The 25,680-nt window shown below is 25.3% G+C and overlaps 4 protein-coding genes across 5 annotated transcripts; 2 read left to right on the forward strand and 2 right to left on the reverse strand.

Moving 5' to 3' along the window:
• Positions 1-6,177: 6,177 nt before the first annotated feature.
• LOC112602227 (troponin C-like) lies at positions 6,178-9,169 on the forward strand. Its single transcript, XM_025350186.1, is given in 6 exon segments — positions 6,178-6,226; positions 6,229-6,347; positions 6,436-6,460; positions 8,431-8,574; positions 8,641-8,892; positions 8,966-9,169. Coding segments are annotated over 6 exon segments (603 nt in total). The 5' UTR covers positions 6,178-6,192; the 3' UTR covers positions 8,995-9,169.
• LOC112602226 (proteasomal ubiquitin receptor ADRM1 homolog) lies at positions 9,074-13,749 on the reverse strand. The gene is made up of 8 exons (XM_025350185.1): positions 13,378-13,749; positions 12,607-12,723; positions 12,423-12,525; positions 11,766-11,874; positions 11,549-11,706; positions 11,386-11,484; positions 11,125-11,303; positions 9,074-9,419 (listed from the first exon to the last, which is right to left on the reverse strand). The coding sequence occupies exons 1-8, from the start codon at positions 13,579-13,581 to the stop codon at positions 9,192-9,194; spliced, it is 1,197 nt and encodes a 398-aa protein (XP_025205970.1). The 5' UTR covers positions 13,582-13,749; the 3' UTR covers positions 9,074-9,191.
• A 275-nt stretch (positions 13,750-14,024) lies between these two features.
• LOC112602230 (probable ATP-dependent RNA helicase DDX46) lies at positions 14,025-22,711 on the forward strand. 2 transcript variants are annotated; one of them, XM_025350190.1, is made up of 16 exons: positions 14,025-14,336; positions 14,395-14,505; positions 14,587-14,595; positions 15,399-15,513; positions 15,797-15,923; positions 16,493-16,620; positions 17,403-17,606; positions 17,669-17,854; positions 17,910-18,186; positions 18,559-18,759; positions 18,853-19,055; positions 19,117-19,505; positions 19,884-20,034; positions 21,686-21,929; positions 22,045-22,406; positions 22,469-22,711. In XM_025350190.1, exons 1-16 carry the CDS (start codon positions 14,320-14,322, stop codon positions 22,709-22,711), a joined length of 2,967 nt encoding a protein of 988 aa, XP_025205975.1. In that variant the 5' UTR covers positions 14,025-14,319. The 2 variants fall into 2 exon arrangements, with proteins under 2 accessions (XP_025205975.1, XP_025205977.1); XM_025350192.1 differs by lacking the exon at positions 14,587-14,595 and having other exon boundaries at positions 14,320-14,336.
• On the reverse strand, positions 22,620-24,558 carry LOC112602232 (DNA-directed RNA polymerases I and III subunit RPAC2). The gene is made up of 3 exons (XM_025350193.1): positions 24,258-24,558; positions 22,903-23,175; positions 22,620-22,832 (listed from the first exon to the last, which is right to left on the reverse strand). The coding sequence occupies exons 1-3, from the start codon at positions 24,261-24,263 to the stop codon at positions 22,791-22,793; spliced, it is 321 nt and encodes a 106-aa protein (XP_025205978.1). The 5' UTR covers positions 24,264-24,558; the 3' UTR covers positions 22,620-22,790.
• Positions 24,559-25,680: the final 1,122 nt, after the last annotated feature.

A 25,680-nucleotide genomic window follows, 5' to 3' on the forward strand; every position in this document is an offset into this window, starting at 1 on the left:
AAAAGCTGACCAAGAAGCTCACAATGCAAAAATTTCAATAATTGGACATACACATATTACATAATCCACAACCTCTTAATGAGTTAAGACGAACCTCCATTAAATGACTCGTGCGGTATTTTTCTAACTATTAACTACACCATCATCGATTGTCAAAAATGTCTATATTACTGCAACCAATTCCACATATCAGAACAAATCTGCCTAACTTTAGGACCGAATCTTTAAAATGCCAAGAACTTAATTTCGTTCTTAAAAGAACCAAATTATATAAGTAAATTTAAATAAAAAATGTAAATAATAAAATATACCTATATAATATACTAATACCTAAGTTATCAATGTATTTTAAGATAAAAAAAAAATAAATAAATGGTAGGTTAATGTGTACGGTTCTAATGTATGTACATTGTGTATCGTTGTATCGAGTGGATCACTATTATATTATGTCTGTTAAATTTGAATACAATGATATGTCATTGTATATTTGTTTAAGAAAATTGATTCTTAGCGGAATCGGTCAACAGCTTACATCACAAAGTGTTATATTTACTGAGATATAAGTACAGTTATAAAGGTCATTATTTTTTACTTTCAATATTATAGCAGAATGATATCATTTTTTCTAAAAACATTACATTACATTTGTTATTATAATTGTATATTAATACATATTTATACTATGTTAAACCAAATTATATAACTCAAAAATCAATAAATCCTTTCTGTAAATATCGTAAAATATTAAAAATAGATTTATAGTAGGTACCTATCTACTCGTATAAATAGATAATATTTTTAGTTAAATCAAAAATGTTATTGCGCATAGTAAAACTTAGTAATATAAAATACATAAAATTTTCCTCAAACAATGTAAATTAATGTTTTTCAATTATAATAAAATAATATAAACATATCGTTATTTATCGTTTAAAATTTTTAATAAATATTTTGTTAAAATTAAAAATGTGTACAAAAAATAGTTTTTCTTATGCATTTTTTAGAGTTTATGATTTTAGTATGAAATACTTAAATATGAAGAATCTTATACTAAATTTTCAAAACTTAGATACAAAAAAAAAGTTTTTATGAATTTTTAACAACCAAATAGTTTATAATCTTTTGCGATTTTGACAAATTTCACCAAAAATTTAAACTAAAATACATATAAAATACATTTTTACCTACCTATGTATTTTTAATATTTTTATACAGGTATAAGAATAATTTTTGTAGGATCTTGAATTAATTGTTTAAAAACTTTTACCCCAGTGAATAATTTTTTTATCAATATTTAAATAAAAAATTTTTAAAAAAACTTGAAAATGTTATCGTATTATTATCATTATTTATTTACTATATTAATGATATGAAAACGATAATTTCAAATGTCTATTATTTATTTTTTTTAAATACAATAAAACATTAAATAGGTATCTATTAAATATTATTATAGACTATAGTAATTGTACATTACAATTAACTTGTAAAATTTTACTGAATTAATTATAGGTTAATGACAATCATCAATGATAACTGAAGACTAAGTAACATAATGATTTACATAATATATATTTATTGATAAATTTAGCCATTATTGTTTTCGGGTATAAAAACATTTCGGTCCGAATATCCATGAATCCATGATTACGTAATCTGTGTATGTTTAGGACTAGAGCATGATGGAGTGATGAACCACAAACAGAAAAAACAATACATGGAAACAATCCAAGTGGTCGACCCACAAACATTTTGTCTAATAGGTGTGGTAACCGGGAGAATTTAAAAATATTTTTCAACGGTTTATAAAATAGTTATTAGATTCCTGATGTACAAGCGCCGGACGTGTTGCATGAGATCACACATTTTAAGAACTGAGCCAAATTGTCATCGATAATACTCCTTGATACCTACTATACAATAAATAAAAAAAGAAACGAATCAATCATCGAACCATAACCATTATAATTATATTGTAGAAAAATTTGGCACTGCACAAACTTATTTTTTTTTAATTATGAGTTAAATATCTTTATGAAATAACATGTTAAAGACGTAGCTATTTAATGAAAAAAAAACTTTTTTAGACTATACGAGTTACAGCTAAGTATTGTTTCATTTGAAAAAGTAGATTAAAATGTCTAATATTACTTTATGGAATTATAAAATTAAAATATAAATAATAATATTATGTAATTGTAGTACCTACTCAAATACAACTAAGTTACCTATACCTAAAATCTATACATATTAAACATTTTACACAATAATTTATAGCTAGATATCTCATATCTAGACATCTAGATATCATATCTATACGATACGATAGATACCTACTGCAGTACTAATGCTACTAAAAATACATACAAATACATTTGTTATATTTACAACATTTTTCTAGTTATATAGGTATTTATATTCGACCTCAAAAATTATGTTTTGTTTAATTTTACACCAAAACTTATTTAAAAATATTGGAATGATCTCAAACAAAATGTTAGGTAATATAGCCTATGTAGGTATACCCTAAATTTAAATAGCATAACGACAGAAATATCTTTTACCACGTTTTTAATTTCACAAGAAACTAACCCTTATATCCATTAAATATGAACATATATCATATGATAACTAAGCAACATTTAAAGTTCTTATACACGATATTGTTTTCTATAATCTTACTAAAATAATTATCATTTTATTGTCTATTATCACTATATTTATTATAATAAAATACAAATTAAGTATTTATACTCTTGTTTTATTTTTATTTCTCATTTCCTGTAATGCAATAAATAATAATGCATATTCCTATTTTACATTAATTTTATATTGTGAACTCTATACCTGTTAATTATCATTTGAATATTGAGTACCTATATCATTTGTTAAGCATTAAAAATTGGGTTTTTGTCCGTTTTATTCAAACGAATAAATTATACGAATTAATTATTACTTCTAAAATGACTGAAATACTGGGGATTTTTGAATTTTTTAAATTTTACAAATATAATTAGGTTTATAATCAATAATTTGTTAATTTATGTTTATAAAAAAATATAACGTGAAATTATAATGTTATATATATAATATATATGTTACGGGCGAAGTATACAATTTGAGCATTTTCTATAATGTCCGAGCATTATATATAAATTTGGCAACATAAGTAAATTGATAAATATAGATATTATAATAAATTTATTTGTAAAGTATTATCAAAATATAATGAATAAAATATATTTATACTATAATGTTAATGTTATTAGAAAATATAATAATTTTTTTTATTTTTATATCATTTATTTTTGTATGTATTACTTCCGTGGAATTTTTTACTTATTAAAAAACAAATTATTTGAACTTTTTTTTAACAAATCATTTAAATCTACATTAAATTTTTCCATATTTTAATTATAATTTAATAAGTCATTATTGAACTATGCTATACAAATGAATCGTGGTTACTAAAAAGATTTATGCGAGGATTAACCTCATAGGCGCTACTAGACCTCTAAAATGTTTCTATTGTAAGAAAATCGAAAACGAAAAACGAAAAAAACACACTTGCTAATCAAAATCTACAAATAATAATCAGTGTTAATTCTTGCTCTAATACTTTGACGATAATTTACTATTAAATATTATATTATCTATATTGCCCAACATAAGATGGCCATTTTATATAATGCCCGGGCGTTGTAGAAAATGTCCAAATTATATACTTTGCGTCTTTGGCCTTTGCCTGTAACATATATATATATAAGGAATTAGGAATCAATAATATTAAAATATCTACACTTACCAATACAAAGAAAAAAACCTAGGAAGCGATTCTGATGTATCATAAAAATAAAAGATTTTGTAGAATAAATAGTGGATGTTGACCAATTATTGCTCTCAACCATTGGTTTTGGCATTTAGGAAATGTACTAGTTGCCCTCACATATCATTATATACTCGATTATAATATCAATCCGTAAAATAGGGGAGGTAAATATGTAAACACAAAGAGTAAATAATATTTAAAATAAAAAAATTATATTAATAATAATAGCTCATCTAGTGCAAAGAGGGAATTTTACTAGAATATGTAATTTTAGACGTGTCTAAGTAAATATCTGATACATGGCTAGGTAACAAATAACGACAGTAATTATATTAGGCTTTATCGCAATACGCCAACTATTATAATTTATGTTATTTTATTAGTACCTACCTATATAATAATATGTAGTTTTATCGTTATTAGAAATTATTTGTTGTATACTTTATTAGTAAGTAAATGTTTTTTTTTTTTTTTTATCATTTTATAATTTATCCTATTTTAATTTTTTAACAAATCATATTGTACATTGCGTATAATTACAATTATTGTATTTATTCTCTTATTATTCTTATTATACTTATTCATAATACCTTTTCTTATAAGCTTTGTATTTCATTTATTATTTACATAAAAATATTAATAAATAAGATTTTTTTAAATATGTTGGTCATCAGTCATTTTTTAAAAATATAATAGGTACCTACATAATACAGCACAACATATCAATAGTATATCAAAATTATTTTATTTATTTTACTCTTTTAACTAATACAATTATAACCTAGATGTGCCGTTTTTAATCATAATTATTGTATTATTTGTATCTATTCTTTTGTAATATTTATACAGTTACCCATACATAATATTATTATTATTTATTTATTGACCTCCCCTATTTTACAGGTTAGTATTATAATCATACATATTATAATTATTTGTGAGAGCAACTGGTATATTTGGTTGAAGATAAATTATGCATTTTGCTTGAGATAATTTAAGGGTTTAAGGGTAGCAGAGACGTACACAGCGGGGTGTTTTAGATGTTAAAACACCCCTCAAAATTAACTGTAAAATTGAAAATTTGAGAAATTTTTGATAACAAAATATTTTGAAAATTATATAATGTCTAGACAAAAATAATGTTTTGAAAATTTTAAATACCTACGATCATTCATTTACAAATTACAACGCAGGAAAAACAAATCGATATAATCAAAAACTGGTGTGATGTAAATATTCTTGTTACTTTTTCCCCCAATTATTTTGAAAAGTAGCTACTTAATAACGCTTACTTCCGATTTCTTAGTATTAAGTATAAATTAGATACAATTTGCTACCAGAAACTACTATCGATACCTATAATAGATTTAAATACTTTTATTGTAAAACCTACAAAACATTCTTCGGTTCCTTTAAAATCTAAAAGTTAGCATAATTTTCCATTGTTATTGCATGAAACCAGATTTCCATTGCTTTGCTAAGATTTTAAAATTAAACCACTTTTCTGGTTTATTAATCAATTTCTTTGACAAATTCTCGTATAACAAAATTTTTAAACTTCAATATATTATGGTTTTTAACATAAATTATTTATAAAATTATCAATACTCTTTGTATATCTGTAGGTAAATACTTTCATAACTAATATAATATATTAGGGCATATAGGTTGTTATGCAAGTTAAGTCGATAGATAATTAAATAATGTTCTTTATATAAATCATGTAATAAAATATTCTCTTAATACCTAGCATAATCTATTGTTTACCTAATTATTCGTATTTACTGTAAGTTTTATGATACATTTCCTAAATACGTTGACATCAAGACTAAATAATGAAGCTTATTTATATTGTAGTACAAAAATATGTTTAGCAGTGGGCGTATTAGGATAATGTTTAGTTATGGCTCATTAGCTATTTTCATGATTTGCTAGTTATGGTTCGTTTCCACGATACCTGCATGACAACATACTTTGCAAATGCATCTATATAGATAGTATCCTATTATTACATCAACTCGTCATCACGTGTAAACTCAAGTAAACTGAAATTAAAATATATAAGATATGCATAATATGAATCTATTTATTTTTTAAATTATATCAAAAACTAACTAAACGGAAAATTACTTTTTCTGGTCGTTTTTGTTGAAATAATGAAATTTTATAACATATGAATGTATTAAATAAAATTAATTTAATGTTACATGAAAGAATTTCTGTTATTACTCGCTTGAAATGATCAATTTATTAGAGAATCGTTGGTGAAGTGTAAATTAGCGTTAAGTATTTTCTTTACTAGTACGATAGGGTGTAATATCATAAATTTCATAATCGTAGAGGTGCAAGAATAGGCCAGCGGAATGTCTATCTATTTTTACCATATTTCTTTCATGGGTCTTCTAAGCTTTCCCCTCCAATTAGAACACAAGCAACAAACAGCTATTTACCTAGGGATTCGGACTACAAACTTCATCAGCATCACTATACACTAACGTCACAGACAGATACCAAAATGGTAAGTGCAATATCTATATAAAATAAATATTTAAGACAAATTATAATAAAGATGTGCTTAAACTTATTGAAAATGTATTTTATTGCAGGACGAAGATGACCAAAAAGTAGCCAGTAAGTATACGATTAAATAATTTACCTATTGTTTGACTTCAACGAGCAGTAGGTAGTAATTACTTACTATAGGTAGTAACCTACCTATGCGATACATAATACATAAGTACTACTCTATATTGCATTTATGAAAAAAATATTTCTAGTTAGTTTTAATTTTACATTTTTAATTATAGTAAAATTGTTTGAATTAATTAAATTAAAAATACTTAAAAACTTAAATACATAAATGTACTTATGCATCAACATCAAATGACAAAATGCGCTCAATTTTTATTAGTTTTGAAATGAATAATTTATATTTAAAAAGTATAAAAATAATATTTCACATATTAAAAATATTACCTACCAATTAAATTATTAAAATTATCATTTTTTACACAAGCATTATTTTAGAATATTGTGTAGTTAAAAAAAATATATTAGTTTGATTAAACCACAATTATATATAAAAAGTTATATTAATTCATATTTTATTAAGAATAAAATAATTTAAAGTCGTGATAATTTTTTTATTTAAGTTTAGATATTTAAGACCAGGGGTCATCAAATGGCGGTCCGCGAACAAATTTTATCTGCCCCGCAGACAAAGAATATTTTTTTCAAACATTTGTAGGTAATATTAATTATGTTCTAATGTTTATAAACAATATGAAATAATAAATATAAAAATTATGTTCTCATTATATTCAATTTTAAAATAATACCAAGTAAATGTTAAAAATATGTACTTAAAATTTTTGATGGCCCGCGAAAAATTTTTAGATTCCTAATATCAAGTCAGAAGAACACAGGAACGTAGAATACGAGTATATGCAAATCATTGAAATAGCTAGTCAGTCGAGTTTAGTTCGTGAGATAGAGACAATAGTCATCTCTGTATTTTTAAGTGATATTTTTAATTTGATTTACTATAGGTAAAATAACCTACCTTATAGATAAATCGTAATTTATTCAATTGCTTCAACTCGTACTCCGCTACACCTGTGATCTTCAATTACTACCTTCAAGAACAGGGTTACTCAGGTGATAGTGTACTGTGTAATTATATGAATATTGAGTCATTTAAATAAACCTTGTAATACGTTGCTATAGTATCGTTTCTATTGTATTAGTTTATGAGCGCAGGTCATAAGTTTCTAGGACCTGTAAAATATAACTTAGAAAACTTTATTTGTATCAGTTCAACAACCCGGTCCTTAAGACCGGTTCGTGTAGTGGGAATAGCTAACCAACTACTCCTTAACTGGATAGAATTATATATAAATATCGACAGCCACTTTGTTTTATTTTCTATTTCCACGTTGGAAATAGAATACGTCTATAATCTTATGTTACACGTGTGTTAAACAAAGACAGAAAATCGCCGCTTCCAATCCCCTTATTTAAATTCTGAGAACCCGATTTGTAAATTAGAATATAATATTTGATATGTAGTGGATGAAATATGATCAAAAATGTTGTTTACAGCCTTAATCTCAACAAACAGTTTTCATATAAATTAAAAAACTATGCAGGTTATACTATTGACAGGCTTCACTGTATACAAATTGCACTAAAATATTTAAGATTATGAACTATTTGAGTGCAATATTTAATTTTTTTAATTTTAATTTTAAATAATGTTATATCAATACAACAAATTGAGAAATAACTAAATTATTTTTAAAGTAAAAAAAAAAAAGTAGTTGAACTAAAATTTACAAAAACAAACGCATTCTGGATTTTTGTATTTGTACTTTTTAAGTTTTCAAATGCAGGGGAGCAATTTCAATGAAAAAACTGGGGGTGCTTATACTCCATTATCTATTTTTATTGTTATTTTAAGATTATGAATACATGTTACTATTAAAATCTAAATTAATATAAAACAATTTAGGGGTGCTAAGATCATACCCAAGCACCCCCCATTTGTGCCTATTTTCAAATGATAACTAGTTTAAAAGTTAATAATTTTATTTGTTTTTAAGTCATGCGAAAGGCATTTCAAATGTTCGACACTTCTAAATCTGGATTTATTGACACATTAAAAATTAGTACCATACTTAATACTATGGGTCAATTATTCGATGATTCAGAATTAAACGAACTTATAGAAGAAGTTGATCCAAATGGTAAATTATTTCTTATAATTGTACCAATAAGAATATATTTATAATAACTAATATATTTTGTTATAGCGACAGGAAAAGTTAACTTTGACGGATTTTGTGAAATTGCTGCACATTTTCTAGAAGAAGATGATGCTGAAGCTATGCAAGAAGAACTAAAAGAAGCTTTCCGACTTTATGATCGTGAGGGTAATGGATATATCACTACTGCTACATTAAGAGAAATATTAGCAGCATTAGATGACAAATTAGGTCCAGAAGACTTGGATGGCATAATAGCTGAAATTGACACAGATGGATCTGGCACAGTTGACTTCGATGGTAAATATAAAAACATTAAAAACTAATAAGTTCTATATTTAATACTTACCTTGAAATAACATTTTATTTTCAGAGTTTATGGAAATGATGACTGGAGAATAATATGACATATTTTTATTCGAGGATTTAAAACCTCTTTTTAATGGTTAAAAAAAAATTTAATAACAATAAATTACCTGGATTAATTTTTATTGTTTATTTATTATAAGTATATTATAAATTTAATTGAATAAGAAAACTGTAATAAATGCCTAACTTCATCTTAATTTAAAATAAATCATAAAACATTGGTATTAATATTATTTTGACCCAATATCATCATTATCTGGTTTTTTGCGTTTTTCTGGGTTAGTTGGACAAGCATCATCTGACTCTTCAGTACTAATATTTGCTTGTTGAAGAGCTCGTACAAATTCTTCCATGTTTCCTTGATTAGCTGCACTTACTGCTCCTTCTCCAAGATCAAATTGTTGAACTACAGATCCCAACTGACCAGTTTGTAAAGCGTTACTAAACATACTTACAGCCTAAAAATAACATCAATATTTAAAAAAATATATTTTAATAAACTATAAAAATGAAATGTTTTAAATGTAAGTATTCTGAAGTGGGTATACTAATGTGCAAATTAAATTAAAGTCTTTTTGTTATTTATACGACTGGGAATTACGTTCACTATGAATATTTAAGTATGAATTTTATTTTTATAATATTATACTTACTATTTAATTTGTCTACATTATTTTATTACTTATACAATTATATTACATGTTAACAAACAATTTAAGTTGAAAAAAATAAATTTAACAGCATCATATACATTAATAAATTATATATTAATATATCAGTATGATAATAAATATTGTTATATTCAGTGTCTTATGTGATAGCTATACTTATAAAAAAAGTAACATTAAGCTTCATATCATTACTTGTTTGATTCATTGTGCCCGGGAAAGTATAAATATAACGTGGGACATGGTTGCTAAATAAATATATTTTAACACATTTTTATGGAAAGTAAAAGTAGTTATATAAAGTATTCACTTGATAATTTGAAATTCTGAGCACCAAGCTACAAATTTGATTTTTCAACTTACCCTCACTAATTTGGAAATGTGTGATACCTAAACTGGTTGCAAACACGACTTTGCTTTCTGTTGTAAAATAAGTTCTGTTATCAGAGTATTATTTTACCTGCATTGAATAAATCAGACCATAAAACACTCTTCCAGATCAGGGTATTTACGTTTTCTCTGTTTGATCCTTGATGAGTAAAGTGTTAATGTAAGATGATTATCTGTTTTATTATAATTGAAAGCATAGACACTGGGGTACAAAAACGTAAAGCAACACCTTTTTTTTTCTCACCAGCCTCAAATGCTGTGATCACTTTTTTTTACTAGCGATCGACAAAACACTTATACTTTACAGGACATAAAGTCTAGATTAGGTAAATAAGGTAATAAACTGCGATAATGTTTTATTGCCCTCGTTATTACATACATAGTTTGAATAGGGGTACATCAATTAATCATGAGCTTATACATAACAAAGAAATTCAAATTATAGAGGTATTGGCAAAACAAAAATTGTAGTGTTTCTCACCAAAAGAAAATTTGAATCATCGAAAGAAACGAAATACATGTACTTTTTTTTTGATTATAGAGGTTTTTTTAGGGGACCAAGCGTTTAATTTTGATTTATGGAATTTTTTGAATTGTCAAGTGATTGTTGTACATATACTTTGTTTTAAATAGACTAGATTTATCTTCATTGTATCTTTTGTTATGCAAATAAAATAACCTAACTGTAGCATTTGTAACAAACTAATATCACTTCAATATGATTGTATTCATAGCAAGAAAATTATAATAGATTCCATGTGACTTTTTATTAATTATATAGCAATATTATGCTTAATATCATCAACTATAAATAATTATTAGTTAAAATATTTAGTAAGTATGGTGTTTAAACATCTAGGGTTATTCATCGTTGAATTACAACAAAACAAGAAATTAGATTATATCATAAATCTTTAACTGTTGTGTTATAAATTATAATTAATGTTATTATAATGAAAATGTCGAATATCAAATAAATATATATTAATTTATCCATACATAGTAAGTATAGAGTGAATTTAAAGGTGATTAATTATATATTTAAGAGAACTTAACTCCCTACTTACCACTCGCTATACATTTTGTTTTAAATAGTAACACTTACTTGTCTAAACTGTGGGGAAGTAATTGTGTCTTTCAAATTATCAGGAGTCGATTGACTTGTTGGTGTTGAATCTGAAGCACTTTCAGGTGTTGGTAAATGTTGTGCTAATTGACTTAATGCACCTGTATTTTCGATTACACTTTGTAAATTTTCCATATCCATGGCAGCTGATAGATCCACTGTAATTTTAAATAAGAAAAAAATAATATTAAAAACAAAAAATACAGTTGGTTATTAAATAAAATAAAGTTTTTGTATAACCTGGTGGTTTTTCAGTTGTTCCTTGAGCACCAGTCAATCCAGATAACATAGATTGAAGGTCTCTCAGTTGTATACCAGTAGCTCTTTGTTCTTGATTTTCTAAAAGTTATTAATGATTTTATTAATTATACTACAAAATATATAAAATTATATTTTTTGTTACCTGTTGGTCCAGTAGTAACATTATTTGTAGGAGGAGGAGAACTACTAGTGCTAGTTGTTCGATTACTGCCACTATTTGTATTTGTAGTGCTGCTAGTATTTGCGGGTTGAGCACTAGACGAATGAGTTGATGATGTTGAGCGCCCAGTTTGACTAGATCTAAATAAAATATTAAATGCCCAAGAATTATAATTACAAAACTATTGTTTAATAATTACCTCATTGTACCGAGCAACGATGATAAGCCTCCAATTTGACCAACTCCTCCAAACAACTGCATTAATTGTTGTTGAGACATATTGCTTAATAAATTTTGCAAATCACCATCTATATAAATAGGTAAAATAGTTATATATATTTAAATTTGTAATAATGTCTCACTCTGTGTATTCCCTTTTATTAATTTATTTTTTAAGTAAAATTTTGGTATTGTAAAACCACAAAAATTATAATCTATAATTTTTTTAGCTTAACTTGGTTCAAAAAAGAAAAAAAAAATCGTTTTCATTTATTTTTTAACAACAAGAAGTATATAAATATTTTGAAAATTGAAAAATTATTTAAATTTTTTAAATATATTATTATGTATGTTTTAAACTATTAGTAGAAGAGACCAGAGAATTATATAAATAAAATCAAAAGACAGGTATGTACGAGGACAAATATGGTGAGACAATCAGTATTTAGATAATACTTAAATATGGTTTTCTATTTCTCTTACATACAAATTTTGGTCTTTATGAACATAGAATTAATAAATATTTCCTTATTATATATCAAAAATATATTGATAAAAAATAAAAGTTAATTGTTAAATTTCTATATGAATAAATATGAGATATACTATTTAAGATATTTAAGACTGGTAAACAAACCAGGGGTAGTGCCACCACTACGATTTGAACCAGGTGCTGGAGGATTGTTCATGACATCATTAATACGGCGACAGTTTTCATCATCTTTGTCAGTTTTTGCTTCCTATAAAATATATAACTATACTATAAATAATAAATAAAATATAAAACAATTATTATGAATTTATTACAAAATGTGTATAACCTGTAACCAAAAAAAAGACTTTTTGTTTGATGACTTGAACTTTAGCACATAAACCCTTCCCGTATTACATTGTGGCACAAACTTAAATTCACAATCATCAGGGAAAATAATTAAATCCTGTAACATAATTTTAATGGAAAAAGATGTTTGAATAAAACAAATCAACATAGATTACATAAATTTAAGTCACTATTTAAATTAATAACAACTAGGTATGATATACATTTATTTTAACCTAGTTTTATTATAAGTAATTTTAAGATAATATATATTTAAAATGTAATATACATTTTTAGAAATAATATAATATTTATAGTATGATGGAAGATGTATATATCATACAAATATAAGTTAAGCACTCTGTCTTAAAAAGCGATAGCCATAAATATACTAATACTGACTATATAGAATTAATTTATACACCTTTAAGTAAATTGACTAATATAACAAAGGAACTTTAGAATAAAAAATAGAGTGGTGCTGTATCCACTATTCTTTTTAAAACAAATATATTAATTAGTATAATTAATTAAATTAGTTTAAAATATTATTAAATTATCTCAATTTATTTTATGATGATTAGGGAAAATAAATTAAGATATTTAAACATAACCTAAAATAAATACTAAGAAATGACAATAAAAATTAATAACTGACAACCAAATATACTAAGTAATAAGCATATTTCTATATACAAATACATAATCAGTATTTTAAATAAAAAAGCTATAATTTTACAAGATAAATTAATTCAGACAAGTAACAACTTACATCTTCTACAACACCCGATGAACGATCCTTCCAGCAGAAATGAATTAAAGAGTCATCTGATTGATGAATGTATAATAATCCCTTTCTTTTGTCTGGGTACACCATTTTACCTCTCATATTCATTTTTCCAGCTTTAAACTCAACAAGATTCTTTGACTGATTTCTACCAGCCGTATTTCCAAAAAGTGCAGTTGCTCCAGACATTGTTTTAGTAATTTTGAAAATATTTAAAACAAAGTGAACTAAAATTTAAATTTAATTAAAAATATTTAACAATCACTTGTCAGGAAACTTATAATACGATGCAATTGCAATTGCACTAATGCAGTATAATGTGTATAAATGTATTAATACTATTACTTAATCGTGAGTAATAAGAACTAAATAGAAATTTGCTTTATCACGGTGAATGGGTGAACTATATGCACAGATAAATAAAATTATACAGTGCAATCACGAAATAGATGACGAATTGTATTAAGAACTCAGTGTGGCCTTTTTCGATAATATTTTTACATTTAAAAAAAAAATTACTGGAACACGAAAACGTTTTCAATTGTTGTTAATTCACAAATCGTAACTGTTTGATAAATGATAACTTAATTTTTAATTCTTATTTCTTACTTTCTTAATTAAATCCTATTTTCTAAAATTTCGGGATAGTTAAGTGTAAACTTTATTCTCACTGTGAATTATTATTTATATATTATACTTATTACCATTGATTCTATAATCAATGTTATTACTTATCTCATCGATTTGCATAAACGAGTGTATGTAAATTTCTAGAGTAAATAGTATTAAATATCGAATGGTTTGTACTGTTAACTGCTATAATAATTTGTTACCTACTGTTGTAAATTAAACAACATATACTAACGAATCTATGCATAGCACGGAATTATAATTGAAATTGATTTAATTATTTTAAAATAATTTAATATGGTTCGAAGTGGAAGGTAAGCTATTTTTATTAACCAGAATAAGATTTGAATAATAGTTAATTTGTAATTTTAGTGATAGAGTCCATCGTAAACGCTCAAGAAGTCGTTCAAGAAGTCCTCGTCGCCATCGCCGTAGTAGTAGATCTCGGTCACGATCACCTCGTCATAAAATACATAAATCAATGTAAGCATCTATTTATTAAATTTTAAATTCACTTGAGATGTACCTAGTTTTTAATTATAAATATCTACTTTTGTTTTCTAGAAATAAAAGGTTTGTAAATACTCATATTATATAATATTGTAATAAAATATTTATACTATTTTTATGTGTACCTATTGATGTAAATTAATTAATCAAATTAAATGTTAAATACTTTCAAAATAAAAATTATTGAAACAAATTAATTTTATATATTTTGGTTCAATTTAAATAAAATATACATATACCTTTACAAATTGCAATACTTAATATGTATATTTTTTTTTCTAGGTCTAAAAGGTTTGTAAATAATTGTATTTTGATTAAAATTTTAACTATATTTTGATATATACATGTAAATAATTAATAGGCAGATAAAAATAAATTTCTATGAAAAGTAATGTACATACAATTATAATATTGAGAATAACTGTTAATAGAAATTTTTTTTTTTTTTTTAGAAATAAAAGGTTTGTAAATTATTATATGATATTAAACTTACATTCATATTAATAATAGTAAAATATTAGATAAAATATCAAAACATATGCTTAAAATAATTAATTTTTTTTTTAATATTTAAATGTTCTGAATACTAGTAGGAGGTCAGAGAACTGTAGATTTGTCAATATAAATCAATTCATTTCATATATAATTTGATTAATTAGGGACTGATTAAATAAAATTGATAGATAAGTTGTATTAACATGATAAATCAATATTTTGTAAACTTTTTATTTCATCTAAATTACATTGCACATAATTAATATAAGTCCTCTTGTATAGTAACCTAACATAAAATAAGATGACTAGTTTTAAGCACCGAATTTATACATAAATTAAACTAAACTATAATGCTATATGTATTAATATAGAAGAGACAGAAAAAAGTCTAGATCTCCTCGTCGTTCCCGATCACCACGTAACAAAAGAAAATCACCAGAACGTAAACCTGAAGAAGTACCTTTTGATCCAACCAATCCAGATAAGGTTTAGTTAGATATTCAATATTAATTAATTAAAAAAAAAAAGTATGTTCAAAAATTTACTTTAGCCAACATTAGTTTTTTTTTATTTAAACTAAAATGTCTTTTTAACAGATCATTTGATGGCAGTCAGTCAGTCAAAATTGAATATACAGATATTTTGTTCATTTTGTTCATTGAATGATGGCTAAACTAAATTTAAGCAAACTTTTTTTTTCTTAAGTATATGGTAATAATTTAAATAATAAATTCTGTTTAAATAATAATAATTAAATGTTTAATTTTAGGAAACTGAACAGAAAAAACTTGAATTAGAAATGCAAAAGCGTCGAGAACGTATTGAACGCTGGAGAGCAGAACGCAAAAAAAAAGAATTAGATAGTGTAAAAAAGGATGTTCGAACTACAATTATGTGTAAGTCTATAATGTATCTTTGTAATGTATATTTGTTTCAATATTTTTACATTACTATTGAACATTATTGCTTTTGTGTTACAATACTTTAAAATAAAACAGTATTTTAGTATTATGCGTTGCTGTGCAACAGGCATTACTACATCTACTAGTTCTAGTTGTTAAATACTGCTGGAAGTAGTAAATAATAATATGGCCATTTTAAAATAAAGTATAAGATAATATTTATACCATTAAATAAATGACAAAATTAGGTATTTCCTGTATTTTTTTTCTGGTATACAACATGATATAAGTGCTTTATTTTTTATTTATATTTAAATATTTATAAATTTTGAAGACATAATTCATTAGTTTAAATAATTGACATTTTCAGAAATCTCAAAAGTATATGAAGTATTTTTCCAAAAAAATTTTGATATTATTTCTCATTATAAGATAATCGAGTTATATTTTCATATTTTAGTTAATTAATAACTTGAAGCGTCGCGGTAGTAATGCAAAAGTAGTCCCCGCGGTGCTGTCAGTTTAAACAAAAAAAATAAAGTTAATTAATAACTTAATTTTAGCCAACCTACAAATACCTTCAAAAAAATGGAATTTAGAAGATGATAGTGACGAAGAAGAGGAAGCAAAAAATAATGCGGAGAAAATAATTGAAGAAGAAGAAATTGATCCATTAGATGCATTTATGCAGGTTAAAATTGTTTTCTCATTTTACTGTTCTTATATTATTAAACATAAGTTAAGTATTAAATTTAAATTGCCAACAATTTTTTGTTGAAATTTAATGTTAACTATTAACATAAAGTAACTAGTTTTAAGAGTAAAAATATTAAAAATAATTATAACAATTATTAGTTTAAATTTATTATTGATTAGCAATAGATATTTATCATTAAAGGGGTTAACTTGAGATCATACATCCCTTTTTAAGTATTTTATTGTGTTGTCCAGTCAAACTTTAAACAAGACATTTTTAGTTCTGAAAGAAAAAACTATATATTTACAGTTTTATATTAATATTAAATCCAAAAATAAAATAAATGTGTAGACAAATAATATTTTCAATGTGTCATAAACATGCTATAATTTGAACCTACATGATTGAGAGAATTGCTTTTTCCAATACACTAAGTCTAACACAGAAATAGGGAGTAACTTTTTTAAAATTTTATAATAATTGTTGATAGAACATAACTTTTTTCCTGTTGCACTATATCAATGATTTAGATATTTTGACTAGCAAATAATTTTAATATCATAGTTGTGTTCTTAAAATATTATAACATCCCCAAAAATTAAATCTCCTTTATTATGTACTTTTAAAAAACATTTTTGCGGTACATCAAATAATTTAAATTAATTGTAACTATTTAATTTATTTAAAATTTGTAAAATATGAATATTTTGATGTTGTAGTCAAATTTTAATGTATATTAAAATTGTATTAATTTTTATAAAAATCAAAAATTTTAGGGTGTTCAAGAAGAAGTACGTAAAGTTAATAAAGTAGATGGGCATCGAAGTAATTTATCAGAAAAAAATTCTTTGATTGACCTCAAGCAAAATCTTGGAGTTGACACTACTAGTTCAGGTGTTGTAATTGTATCTGGAGTAGCAAAGAAAAAAGATAATAACTCTAGAGGTGAACTCATTGAGCAAAATCAAGATGCCTTAGAAGTATAAAATAAATCATTTCTAAATTATTAAATACTACATGATATGTTTCATTAATGTTCTAGTATTCATCTGAAGAAGAACAAGAAGATTTGAATATAGCTGCAGCTAGTTTAGCCAATAAACAAAAAAAAGAATTACCAAAAATTGATCACGCTGAAATGAGTTATTTACCATTTAGAAAAAATTTTTATGTTGAAGTACCAGAAATAGCTCGCATGACTCCTGAAGAAGTTGAAAAATACAAAGAGGTAATTTAAAATTAATACATATGATAGTTTAATATATTTTGTTTATTTTCATCAGGAATTAGAAGGTGTTCGAGTAAAAGGTAAAGGATGCCCTCGGCCAATAAAAGTATGGGCTCATTGTGGTGTAAGCAAAAAAATAATGGATAATTTAAAAAAACATAATTATGAAAAACCTACTCCGATACAAACACAAGCTATTCCTGCTATAATGGCTGGTCGTGATCTTATCGGTATTGCAAAAACTGGCAGTGGCAAAACTCTAGCGTTTTTATTGCCGATGTTTAGGCACATTATGGATCAACCACCTTTAGAAGATACTGATGGACCAATAGGTTAGTACTTACTTATTGAGTTTTCAGTTATATTTACTATTTAAATTATTTTTGGTCTATACTCGATTTATTAAAGGATAAACAATTTAGATTTTAAATAAAAACTGCAGACTAGTACATTTTTTTTGAAAATATATGGGAAGTATAATAAATTGATGTTTCAGATTTTATTTTCTAAAACATAATATACTATATAAAATAACATATTCTATTATATACTTTTATACATAAATGTTTTATTATTTTTGAAAAAATTATCTTATGATTTAAAATTTAACATAATTACCATAAATTATTTTCTTTACTAAACTTTTAATAATAGTTCGTTTTTGAAAAAAATTTAAAAATTTGTTTCATTATTTTTTAATTTAGCTATTGTTATGGCACCTACAAGGGAACTTTGCATGCAGACTGGAAAAGAAGCGCGCAAGTTTACAAAGAGCTTAGGATTAAGAGTTGTATCGGTTTATGGTGGTACTGGAATATCTGAACAAATAGCAGAATTAAAACGTGGTGCAGAAATTATTGTGTGTACTCCTGGTCGAATGATTGATATGTTAGCTGCAAATAATGGTAAGGTCTAAGTTATATTTTCCAATAACTGAAATAATTAAATAAATAACTATTGTGTAGATTCATTACTAAATTATTTTTATTGCTATACAGGCAGAGTTACCAATTTAAGACGAGTAACATATGTAGTATTAGATGAGGCTGATCGTATGTTTGACATGGGATTTGAGCCTCAAGTAATGCGAGTAATTGATAATATACGCCCAGATCGTCAAACTGTTATGTTTAGTGCTACATTCCCTCGTCAGATGGAAGCTTTAGCTAGAAGAATATTACAAAAACCTATTGAAGTCCAAGTATGTTTTCTTAAAGACAATAGTCACTTACGTAAAAATGTTAATTTAAATACGTTTATAGATTGGAGGTAGAAGTGTTGTTGCCAAAGAAGTCGAACAGCATGTAATTATTGTTGAAGAAGAACAGAAATTCATGAAGTTGCTTGAAGTTTTAGGTGTCTATTATGAAAAAGGAAGTTGTATTGTGTTTGTAGATACTCATGAAAATGCAGATACACTTCTACAAAAATTATTAAAAGCATCCTACCCATGTATGGCATTACATGGTGCTATAGATCAGTATGACAGAGATAGTACTATAGTTGACTTTAAAAGTGGTCAAATCAAATTGTTAGTTGCTACATCTGTTGCTGCTAGAGGATTAGATGTTAAAGATTTAATATTAGTAGTTAATTATGATTGTCCTAATCATTACGAAGATTATGTTCATCGATGTGGGAGAACTGGAAGGTAATTAGTAGTTACTACTTGTATTTATTAAACAATTAAATTAAAGTTTATCATTCATTAAAATGTTTATAGTCCCCAACATGAAAAGTGGCCGATTACCGTCGCGAACCTAGCGGCCATTTCGCCTCAGTGGTTCATAATGTAATTAAATTAATTACTGCGTTTTTTTGAATTAATCATTTCAACTCCTAAACGATGCGTGCATTGCGACCCCCGGCAATGGGCAGGTTGTGGTGTAGGTTGAGAACCAATGGCTAATACGTAGGGAAGCCGCAACGGGTCACGGTACAAATCGGCCACTTTTCATGTTGCAGATTATAGTTATAATACTACTTTTAATTTTTTAATTAATTTATTTGAAATATAATATAAAATTAGGGCAGGCAATAAAGGATTTGCATACACATTGGTTTCACCAGACCAAGAAAGATTTGCTGGTGATTTAATAAGAGCTTTGGAAACATCTAATGTATCTGTGCCAGAATCATTACGTACCATGTGGCTACGTTACCAAGCAAAACAAGCTGCAGTAAGTAACTTTAATATGTTGTATAGTATATTATTGATTCATCTAAAATTAAAATTACTACAAAAAGATTTTAATAAGAAAAAATTATAGTTTTAATAAATTGGTTTACAAGTTATTCATATTATTAATACTTTCATAAATAAGTCACATACAAATATAACATTTTAAAATAGTATTTTTATATTAAAGTATGTTAAAACTTTTTTTTTTATTATTATTTGATGTTTTCAGTATACAAAAAAAAAAAAAAAAATGATAAAGGTCTAACAATTTTACTTTCATTATTTAATATGTTATATGGAATTGAAAAAATATACTTCACGTCTTTCAATAAAGTTTGTCATAAATGTCTTATATATGTAAAAGTTATTTGCTTCATACTATAGTTTACCTACCTATAATGTATATTTTGAAATTTTTGTTTTTTCACGCCTAGGAGACATAAGTGGAATCAGAGTTTTTCTAAAATGTTTGGTTTTTTAAAATATTTAAAATTTTATATTGCCATGCCATAGTGATTCAGATATCTCACTTAATATTTTAAAAAATCACTCATTTTATATAAATTGAACATTTAAAATAAAATTTTTGGTTAGTAAATCATTATGCAAAGTGAGTAACTTTTAAAAATGTATAAAATAGGTAATTATAACAATTCCAACAAAATGTTGTCCTGTGCTAATTTTAAATATTTAAAATTTAATAAAATTTGTTTTATCTGCTTCTTTACCTAACTATATACTGAACATAGGTAATATTTCTCATAGTAACTATATACTGAACATACTATGAGAAATATTAAATTATTTTATAATATCCTTTTTTATTTAATTACTTTTCTAAAACTTAATAAATTAACTAAACAATATTAATTAAATATGGTAATAGTTAATCAATGAACATTTTTATTTTTACTTAAATTTTTTTCTGATCAAAATATAAATTTTTGAATACTCTCACAGCCTAGAATTTACAGGCTATTGATTGATTAGAAATCTTTTAATTCAAAAGTTAATTTTACTAGTATTAAAATTAATTTAATATTAAATTATATGTTTAGTATAAAATATGTTTTTTGTCTATAAATTTTACTTTTAGTTGCTAGGAACATTTTTATACCTAAATTAATATTATTTTTAAATTACATATTATACTTTACCATCAAAAGTAGTAACTTTTAATTTAAATAATTAACCAATATCCATCCCATATACATGGAGAATACCTTAATAAGAGAACATTATACCTGCGTGTGTTGTCTCTGTTTTACTAATGCAAAACAAATTTGTGTTTAATGAAATCCATTTTATGCTGTTAGCTTTAATAAAGTCAATTTACTTAGTATTAAACTTAAAGATAAGAATACTTTTTAGGGCATAGTATAGGTTTTAATTGATATTTTTGTTTTAAAGTGAACTACGAGTACAGTTTTAATATTCTATTTAGCTATAACTCACTTGAAAATTCAAATATTAATATAAGCCTTCATGATCCCTTAGATAATATTCTAATTTTTTAGTTTGATAATAAGTAAAATTAACTCTTAATGCTAACAGAATAAAATAGATTCTGCTGTATGCAAATTTACATAATGTTAGTAAGACAAAGACATGTGGGTATGACAACCTTTTAACAATTATAATATTTTTAGGAAGGAAAACAAGTTCATACAGGTGGTGGTTTTAGTGGAAAAGGATTTAAATTTGATGAAACAGAAGCTGTTATGGCTAATGAAAAGAAAAAATTACAAAAGGCTGCTCTTGGTCTTCAAGATTCTGATGATGAAGACATAGAAGGAGATATTGATCAACAAATTGAAACAATGCTTGCACCTAAAAGAATTGTGAAAGAAGTCAAAGCCAGTTCTATAGGGCTCCCTAACTTAACTGGATTAAGTAATCTTATTGTTATTTATTTTTAATATTTATTTACAATCTACACTTTTTCAAAGCTAATTAAGCTTAAATGTTGAAATAGTTAATAAGGTTACTTTTTTCAAATATGTTTTAGTGGAAGTAAATGGAGTTCCTCAAGCATCAGAACGACTTGAATTAGCCAAACGTTTAGCCTCGCGTATCCATATTGCTAAAAACCTTGGTCCAGACGCCAAAGGTGCATCGCAACAAACTGCAGAGGCTATATTAAAAGGGGGTCTTGCTAGTTCTCAACCTGTTATTACTGCTAAGACTGTTGCTGAACAATTAGCAGCTAAATTAAATACTCGACTGAATTATCAACCAAAAGATGATGATGGTGAGAGTGAATGTGGAGATAGTCCTGAAGCAGGTGTAGAAGAAGTATTTAGAAAATATGAAGAAGAATTAGAAATAAATGACTTCCCTCAGCAAGCTAGGTGGAGAGTTACTTCTAAGGTCAGTTAAAAAGATTTATATGATATGTTAATTTGTAATTAACCTGTAAAATGTTATTTTAGGAGGCCTTAGCACAAATATCAGAATATTCAGAAGCAGGAATAACTGTCAGAGGTACTTATTATCCACCACCTAAAAATCCTCCAGAAGGAGAACGTAAGCTATTTTTAGCTATTGAAAGTACTGATGAGTTAGCAGTCTCTAAAGCTAAAATAGAAATCACTCGTCTTATCAAGGAAGAATTATTAAAAATGCAGACTTCTGCACATCACATGGTCAATAAAGCTCGATATAAAGTCTTATAATCACTATTGTATTTTTTTTTATATTAGTCAAGTACAATTTTTAATTTTTATTCATATGGTTTTAAATAAAACTTGAGTCTTATTCAGTAGTTCTAATTTCTTCATAAGCTGAAATGGCTTTCTATACATAAACAAAAGAAAGTATTATTAGTACATAATTCTACAATAACATAACTAAACATGTTACATACATTAAATGTTTTTTTAACATGATTTAACATTTGATTAAGCTCTTGAAAACCACGTTTGAAAATATCTTCAACAGTGTGACCATTTTTTACTTTTAACCGTAAATAAATTTTATTTTCTGATGGATGCCTTATGGAATAAGCACAAAAATCTGTTTCAGGAAAACTTTCTAAAATATAGGTTAAAAGTGAACCCAGTGTATGTCCTTCATCTTCAAAAACAAATGTTCTATCTAGTTCTGAAGGTCCAGTATCAATATCGTCTTCTAATAATTCCTAAAACATTCAAATACTATAAGATACAACACTATTATTAATCTATTGATAAATAATTTTATAAATCACATGTATTAGTAAAGTTTTTATATTGGATCTATAAAAAATTATAGTTATGGGTTGTCAATAAATGAGATAATGCATATTACATTGTCAAATTAGAATGCCCTTTTACAATTACAATATTCTTGGTACCCCAATATCCAAAATTGATCCAAGTGTATGATCAGTCATAGAAGGTGACCCTGACTACAATTCATTAAATAGTAAAAATACTAATTTCTACATAATGAAACATACCTAAGTTAATAATTTGTTTTGGGTTGGTAAAAATAAAAAGTTGATATCATTTAATTAAATACATTTGTCTAAATAAGGTAGTTATAATATTAATCACAAGCGGATTCTATTAATAATAATTATTTTTTAGTTTTGAATAAGATCCCAAATTTATTTTAAAAATATGGAACATTTTAAATCATACCTATATTTGTAATTTACATTAGTGTTAATTTGGTGAGGGGGACTTATATTAGTAATAATAAAATATTACAAAATTAAATATGTGATGTGTCTGTTTTACAAATTCTTTGAAAACATTTGGTAGCTAAAATTACAATTGACCTCAATGAAACATTTCATTTTCCTCACAGTTACTAAATATACTATAAATTAAAGTTAAACATAATCATAATCAAATAATAATTATTAATTATCATTTGATTTAGATTTATAGTTTATCAATAATTTAAAATTTAAAAAGCAAATAATATGAAAAAATTTAATTTTTATAATAAAGTAGATACAAGAAAAATTATCCAAAATACAGGATAAGTGTTATTTTTAAACTTGGGTCAGGACACTTCATTCAATTACAGGACGTATGGGATCCCTAGTTTAAAAACAATACCTATATTTTGAATTGATCTTCAGTTTAAATGTTAATGAATATTACTTTTAATTAGTAGGTATTTTTCAAAACAAAAAAATACTTAATATTAAATTTGAATAAAAAAAAAAAAAAAAAAAAAAAAAACGTTATTAGTTTATTACAATAATGTAGGTAGATTCGTTCAACTCACCGTCATGACACATAAATTTCATACACCTAAAAAGTAAAAATGATAAAATTTTAAATGATCTAGTCTGATCGAACTCGACGGCAATGTAGCACGAGATTTCTAATAATGGAATAGAAATTGAAAAAAATTGAAAATATGGAATATTGATATTTGGTTTGAATAATGTGATTGACTGCCTAAGACGTGTAGTGTACGTCTGATACCAGTGTTAAAAAATAGTTTAAATCTGTACTAAAAAGTTAGTATCTTTATTCGTGGTCCTAGCCAATCTTATCAGTTATCATATTATCACCAATAACATAACCAAAGCAAACTATAAAAAAGTCAAGTCCTAGAAAGTAGCAATCTACTACGACTGCCCTACAATTATGGACGTTACCGCAGATTAAATTAATTTATTAATTTATGGATATTATAGACAAAATTAATATAATATTAATAAAAGTTATTTTGTGACACTCTAGCACAAATTAGGTTATATAGTATCTATAAACGTGGTTCCGATGTTTATTTATTCCAAGAAATATTTGTTCCAATGACCAGTTGTACGACAGTTTTTATATCACAACTCACAAGTACCAATGTATTTTTTTTCCAAGACTCGTGCCAAATTCAATTATGTATCTTACTATCTTGTAAATTTATGGTAGGTATACAATTTTAACGATAACTGATAAGATAAATTTACCAAAACAATTTATTCAGACATGTTTTTTTTTTTAAATTTTTTATTAATTGTTTTAATTTGTTTATTACTGTAATACATCTCTGCACCATTTGCGTTTTAAGCGTTTTAGAGGGCTATTTGAACTAGTGAGAGCTGAAAGATTTTAGATTTTTAATTAAAAGTTTTGAATGGGGGAAAAGACGGTCATGAAACTGCTTATAGAAGCATTTAGCTTCTTCGTGGATTACTTTTAATTTTAAGTCTGTGTGGAGAGTATGGTTTGATATGTATGGTGGAGGATTTCTTAATTTTCTCAGGGCTATGGTTTGGAAGGATTGGATTTTATTTAAGTTTGACTTTTTTTCACTTTCCTATAGCTGAAGGTTATAATATGTCCAAATTGGTTTCAGTAATGTTTTGTAGATGAAGAGTTTAATATTAAGGGAGGTGTGTTTATTAGAGATTAGAAGTTTAAGAATACGAAGAAGGTTATTTAGAGATAGTCTTTTATCTCTAATATGGTGAGCCCATGTTAGTCGTTTATCTAGTGTAAGACCAGAGTATTTAGTTGTAGGAGAGGATAGAATTGAAATTTTGTTGAGAGTTACTTTTGGTGTGAATAATAAATTTGCTATGGTTTATTTTAAATCTCCATTTGGCATACTAGTCCTCCCATAAGTCTAGGTGAGTTTGAAAGTTTATAGAGGTTATGAGTGGATCGTTATTTATAGAGATAAATTACCTCAGCATCAGCAT

Source organism: Melanaphis sacchari, unplaced genomic scaffold (genome assembly GCF_002803265.2).
Source record: "Melanaphis sacchari strain LSU unplaced genomic scaffold, SCAv2.0 Contig85_pilon_pilon, whole genome shotgun sequence".
NCBI lineage: Eukaryota > Metazoa > Arthropoda > Insecta > Hemiptera > Aphididae > Melanaphis > Melanaphis sacchari.